Here is a 7,215-nt window from a genome sequence, read left to right as displayed (position 1 = left end):
CGCGGCGGCGTCCTCGCCCGCTGCGGCCGCGGCGCCCGGCAATCCCTATCAGGGCTACTCGCTCACCAACGTCGACATGTCAAGCTTCCAAGGCGTCGATTGGGGATCCATGTACGGGATGGGGATGTACGTTTAAAGAAGGAATACGTTATATTAAACGTATATATTATATATGATACCGCACGCGCTCCCGCTCTCTGATCTCTTGGATCCGACGACCGACGCCGACGGATCCTTCTCGGGGAAGAGATCATCTCATTCCCCGTGTACGATACGATATAATATTCCTTCTCCGAGGTCGTTAATTCTCGTTGTCGCGCGAACGCCTGCCTTTCGATTTTTATTCGGGGATTTAGTGTCTCTGGAAATGGCCCACCGCTCGCGCTGCAAGTAATAACACTCGACACTCGACGAAGGAATGACTTCCGTTAATGCTTCGTCGTTTTATCCATCGTTCTCTTATCTCCGAGAAACGATGCTGGGAGAGAAATGATGGGGATTCTTCGATACTTTCGTCATGGAATGGCATCGTGGGAAGCAGATAAAGCGAAAGGCGCTCCAATGAAGAAGGTTAAAATTTCAATCGATTCGCGCTCGAGCGAGGAATGAGAGTAAGGATGAGAGCAAAGATTGCCGCACACAAGAGGATCAACTATCTCCGACGTACGGAGATCCAGCGAATCAGGAACACACGCGAAGAAGGAGGACAGAGTCATCCGTATAATCATATGTTACTTTCCCAAGCGGAAATCGAATGAATTGCGTTTTAATTTTCATTATACATTACTTAATTTATTTGTGAAGAGGCGAGATTAAGTATCTCATTATATGTACGTCAGTTCTTTCTTCGAGTCCCTCGTCTTTCGTTTTCGCGCGGCTTACATCACTTTTCACAATCACGAGTCATTGCGTTTCAGCACACTTTGGTTCCTATTTAGATTAACGCGTACGCATTAGAGTCAAAAGCGCATGCGGAACCGCGTTTCAGCCACGCCCATTACGTTAATCATCGATTAATTAACGCGATCCATTAGCGGCACTCGTTTCACAGCGTTCGCGGCAACCTCGAGCGGAGCTCTCCCGAGTGTTCCCGCAACGGCCGTTCTCTCGACCATGAAGCAATAAAAGGAAGAAAGCAAGAAAATCGAGAAAGCACGGCGGACGCCGTAAACGACTCTACTCCACCAGGGGAGAGAACACTAAATCGTTTCCGTATTTCTTACTTTCCGTTATGCGCGTCCCTCTTTATTTTCTCATAATGTTTTATCATGCATAGTATATATGTATATTCGCTAACACCCCGATCGAGTTGTCTCCGTCAGTGATCAGCGGAAGCACGAACGCGATGCGTCGAACCAAAGTATGCGCTTTTATCGTTATGTCGTGGAAGAAAATGATGCCGTTTTCCCGATTACTGACATTTTTTTTATGAAAACCTTATTGGTTTTTATAAAAAAAAAATAGTCGCGTTTAGTCCCTTAGCACGAATCGAATCGTATAGCGAAAGACTAGCACTAGGAAGACTAGGATCTGCGTCCGCAACGCCAAGTGCCAAACGAACGAACCGAAGAGAGACCCGTCCATTTCAGACGGTCAAGTGCGTAATTCCCAAGAAACGAGCTCTCCGAGCTTTCCCTATTATTCGCATTCCTTTTTTCGGGATCCAAGCGGCAATTGGCAACGACGACAGCTTCATAACAGAACGACGACGGACCCTTTCAGTCTCTCTCTTCGTTGCATTGATGCTTCCGCTCGTCATTCTCGGCGGAGCCTCGCGTCTTTCCGCTTTTCCAGAGGGCAACAGGTCAATATACACAATTCACTTTGCGCGAGCGGGTAGATTCTCCCGATATATATATTACATACGTACGATATACACGAGCAACAATACGAGGGACACGTACATAACTATATATATAAAATGTATAGGTACATATATACATATGGTAAACACGTATATACACACACATATACATATATATATATATATATTTTTCTTCAAATAATGGAAGACAATATTTCTCCGCTCTCCATCGCGTTAAATAAAAATAAGACTATAGCGATTACAGATGTGTAATTCGAGTAATTCGAAAATCGCATTAACCTTTAAGCAAGACTTTTAGCGACTTGCGATATGTAATCCGCGTACGAGAAGTCGCGCGTATAGCTGTTAACCCTTTGGCCTACAACCACGAGTGAGACTCGTGGTAAGGAATTTGGTAGGTAAATGAGACTCGTGGTAAGGAGTCTGACTCGTACTTATTGTTTATGGACCAAATTCCTTATCACGATTCTCACTCATGATTGTAGGCCAAAGGGTTAAGACTAATTGACAGTATCATACCCGCGACACACGCCGCACGCGATCGGCGTAACGTAATGAGCTCCTAAGAGAGTAAAAGATGGCGAGTTGGCGAGTTCTATTTAAGTTAGGCTTAAGCGGTAAAGAGGACCGATAGGACGGCCTCAACATGCGCGCGAAGAGAGAGAGAGAGAGAGAGAGAGAGAGAGAGAGAGAGAGAGAGAGAGAGAATGTGAGACAGATACTTAAGAGATATTATTACGCATCTTTATAAAATATATTTAAGAGTTCGTGCGACTGTGTCTGCGAGAAATGGGAACCCAAGATTGAGATTAGCTCACGTAACTCAAGCGATAAATTAGATTTAAGTCTTTAAACTGCGTAAACAAGAAATTTGTGAGAAGTATTATAAAAAATATTCGTTAAGGAATTTGCGAGAGAAATGAATATTTAATTTATATGTATTCACTTGTAGAATACGCCCCGAGATCGACTCGACGGCGGCGAGTATTTAATTGGTAATATTTTTGCGAGAATTATTGTTTGTGTCTTGCTCGATTTTTGTAAAAAAAAAAACAAAGAAAGAATGTGTGTAATTAGTTTCTTTTGAATCGATATTTCTCGTCATTTTTCCTTACTTTCATTATTAAATTATTTGTCAAAGTGTTAATAGCAATGTTGGAAACTATCATTTCTCATTTTAGTCTTTAGTCTTAAGCTTATTTTCGAATTGTTCAATGCGACCGTATGATATCGTCGCGAGATATTCACTTAATTTATTTTCTTTACTTTCTATCGTCTTTCCTTTTATTTCATATTATTAGTAGTTCGTTGTAAGCGTTAAGTGCGATTGTATGCGTCAATTTGTCGCCCAAATGATCTCATGTCGACCGATGCCGACGAATTTCGAATATCTGCAACGAATCTCAACGGTCTCTTTTGATCGGAAAAGCATCACCGTCGGCGAGGACGAACGCGGGGCGTTCCTTGATGAGAAAATCACGTGAGAGATATGAAGAACTCGAGCAATAAGCGATTGACTCAAACTTTTAACTGCGCTCTAGATTATTACGAGTATTACAAAACGTCGCGGTGGCGCCTGTTGACGCGCGCGCGTATAATCAATATAAAAGGATAATCTTAGACATATACACAAACGAATACTCGATGCGAAAGGATTTGGATAATAATATACTTGTCGAAACGACAACGTTAGAGCATCTTAGAAGAGCGAGAGAAGGATCGAGCGATGAGATAAGGGTTCAGAAGGAATTCCGGTTCTTCTGAACACACAAGTAATATTCTCTAGTGATACTATATACTTTAATATACATATAAATATATATAAACAAAACAAATATAATTATATTATATACATACACCGTGACACGTTAAGGATAACAAAAACTCGCGAGTGATATTTATGACATATTAAGGGGATATTACAAAAGTAGGAGTGAATGTAGAAGAAAGAAAGAAAGAAACGTGACGAAAACGGTGACGAAGGTGGTAGATGATCGACGAAACGTGACGGAGTGAGCGAGGATCAGCTGAGAGAGGCGTATGTCTCGTTTCAGTTCCCGTTCTCGGCGACTCTGCGTACTCGTACTACGCCAATAATGTGAGGAATGGGCGCGCGTACTTAACGAGTCCTCCCGTCCCGGATAACCCCGTAACATCGGTGCGGTACCCTCTGACTCTCGTTCCTGCTTCGCCATCGATCCATCTTCCACCTCTTTTCAGCTTCCTCTCTATTCCTTTCTCTCTCTCTCTCTCTCTCTCTCTCTCTCTCTCTCTCTCTCTCTCTCTCTCTCTCTTTTCTTACTCCAGGAAATTTACATGTGAGAAAGGAAATGAAATTAATTAGAACCGAGAGTATCTGTTTGTGTATCGTAGCATTTTCTCGGCAGCGTTTCACACTGAAAAAAGTGTTTGGTATTTGTGATTATAATTTTGCACGATAAAATAATTATGGTTTGAAAAGTTTCATTTTTATAGTTATTACTGCTATAATGTTAGTAATAATTATATTTATAATGCCATATACTAAAAAGAGTACATAGTTGTCTCTGAAAATGACTATAAAATTATAATTGTTTTCGGAGACAATCAGTCATTTTACCATACAATTATAATTGCAAATACTAAATATTTTTTTCTCAGTGCAAAGTGAAGGGTAGAAAGAGAGAGAGAGAGAGAGAGAGAGAGAGAGAGAGAGAAACAGAGAGACGCACTGTTCGCGAGTTGTTCCGGAGGTAGGTGCTTTTCGAGCTAAATCGGTATTATCGGAGCGTCTCGATGCCTTCTCGATGTATTTATTTTCAAAGTTGCCTTCTAGAAGAGCGCAGAAATCCTGAGACAGGCGCTCACAACGAGCGCGCCCGATGATACCGTTTTATGCTTTTTTGCGAAATCTTAGCTACAGTCCACTTGATGCTACTTTGATTGATTGATGAAAAAATGCTTTAAAGCAATTTTTAATGATCAATTAGTAAAATTTTTTCTTCTGATTCAGAGTCAGTCAAATGTTTCGAAGCATTTTTAGCATCAAGTGGACTGCTGCACCCCTTTTTGGAGGAACGCAGAGAATCGGGGATTGGGACTGGCGTATAGTTTCGGTGGGTTCAATTTTCGACATGAAAGACCTTTCCATCTCGTTCCATCTCTTCCCTATCATGAATATATGTCGAAATTACTCGCAGTTCCATCGAAATTTGATCTTGCCGAAGTTTCTCGACTGCTCTTTCACTCCCCCCGATTGATAATAGAATACTTCGCCTAGTTTCTATACGTTCTATATACGGGTCTCGAAACAAGCCTCAATCGTCGTTGGGGAAGCGAATTCTCCGGGCGGATCGTCGTTGAGACTGCAAATCGGGATTATCATACATGTCTCGGAAATTCGGCGATGTACGATCCAAGATTATTACCGCGGCCGCGGCGCGCGGTTGTAGTGTACTCCTCTCGGTTTGAGAGACGAAGGAGCGGGAAAATTTCGCATGGAATTTCAGCAATAAATTTAGCGATACAGAGAGCGGGTCGTTTATCCGCGTCGTAAAGCGTCGCTTGACGTTTTTCTCTCAACTATCGCGTTTCAGAAATGTCTTATCGCAATGTCGTGTATCGCCCCGACGAGAGACGTGACGATTTTACCGAGTACTCTCTGTAACGATTTTGCAATCTCTAACGGAACGTTATGAGCTGTAATGGGAAACTTCTAATCTGACTCGATATCACCTCGAATCACTCGGAAGAAAGCAGAGTATTATCATACGAAATACATTGTCAATTCGTTACGCGATATACGAAACTTTCATTGCATTCCGAATATGCAATTTGTATATTAAATTATAATTACATCGATTTATAATCAAGATGTAGTCTAATCCATTATAGCCCAAACGTATAATTATCGCGATGTATCGTAATGTTGTTGAGCTGTAACGAACAAGTTATGGGCTTTAGATACGAGATCGATAATAGCTTAAGTAATATTAATCCTTTATAGGGCAAGAGAAGTCGAGTATGATTTTGGAAAAATTAATTAATATAAAGTTCTATTAACATTTACTTCTGTCGCGTAATACTTTTTGTTATTTTTTCTATTTTTTTGTTTTTTTAATTATCAAATGTACAGGTGATAAAGTGATGTAAATTAAAACGAAATGGAATTATGTTGATGCCCTACAAAGGGTTGAAGAATTACAGTCGCTGATAAATGTCTTGTAAAATAGAGCCATCGTGCCCTTTATTTCCAAACTCGGTGGAACTTTGCAATTTTGCAAAATCGTGAAATCGTCATCGTCGACAACAAAAAAAAAAGTACCACGATATTCGAACGGCGAGAATCGACATCCATATTGTATGATCGAGTCTCGCTTAGTCTGGTGTTTATCTAATATCTGCTCAGTGACAAAAAGATAACATGTCGTCATCGTCGAGAAATATGTCACCACGGCGAAAGCCACCACGTCTCTCTTTCCCGATCAGCAAGTCCCTCTTCCCTCTTCCTTCGATCTATATATATATATATATATACACACACATATATATTTATATTTGTATCTCAGTCTGATAATTATGTATCTTATATTGCGAATGTTGATATAGTAATTATTAGCGTAGCTGGTATTTTTTGATGAGCGCTAACCACCACTAGTTGTGTATGAAACGTAGGTGAAGCATGCTGGTTGAAATATCTCTCCTCCTATATAATATTGTCATCCAACCCATTTTTTTAATTCTCCGAACCTCTTCCCGCCCGTCTTCCGCTTTTCTTATTACGGTTCGCTTGCGGTTCCGCTTTCCCATCGACACGAACGTCATTGCTCGAGCATTCAAAGGGGATATAAGGAATAAAATAGAAAGAGATAATAAGAAACTCTGACTGCCTGCCAGTGTACCGCGCTGGTGTACGTTTTCGGTATTCGAGCTTCACAATCCTTTAACGATTTTCCGTCGTTGCGCTACTTTATCGATGAATCGCGATCTGCTTGATCAAGTCTTCTCGTTTAATTACGATCGTTTTACATCGCGATTACGGCAATTCCAGCAATAGAATATTACGAACGAGCGTTCTCTTAATTCCATTTATTTTCCGCTTATAGTTTTCTCATTCGGGATTCACTAAGTCAACATCGCTCGATATTGTTGACAAGAACCGATGCTTTCCCCGCGATTAGCGATCTTTTTACTTCCGCCCCTCTACCCCCATCCTATCTAATTTCTTAATTTCTCCCTTCGATCCTAGCCACTTCGACCTGATTGTGAGAAACGTTCAGACGAGAAACACTCGCGAGCGAAAACTGTCGTTTTGGATTTCTTATGAAAGATCAATAATGATGATACGGGAAAAAAGTTAAAAAATTTAAAGGAGAAGAGAGAGAGAGAGAGAGAGAGAGGGGGGGGGGGGG

General features: G+C 41.1%; 1 protein-coding gene across 1 annotated transcript in view; it reads left to right on the top strand.

The window, feature by feature from the left end:
• The window catches only part of msi (RNA-binding protein musashi), a 93,080-nt gene extending 90,907 nt beyond the window's left edge, over positions 1-2,173 (top strand). The window contains exon 6 of the mRNA XM_018523098.1: positions 2-2,173. Coding sequence (XP_018378600.1) covers positions 2-136 — 135 coding nt within the window. The 3' untranslated portion in view covers positions 137-2,173. The remainder of the gene's footprint in view (position 1) is intronic.
• The last annotated feature ends 5,042 nt before the right edge of the window (positions 2,174-7,215 follow it).

This window comes from Trachymyrmex cornetzi, unplaced genomic scaffold (assembly GCF_001594075.2).
Source record: "Trachymyrmex cornetzi isolate Tcor2-1 unplaced genomic scaffold, Tcor1.1 scaffold1403, whole genome shotgun sequence".
Classification (NCBI taxonomy): Eukaryota; Metazoa; Arthropoda; class Insecta; order Hymenoptera; family Formicidae; genus Trachymyrmex; species Trachymyrmex cornetzi.
Note: the sequence above shows the minus strand (reverse complement) of the source record. Positions and strands in the feature narration are given on the sequence as shown.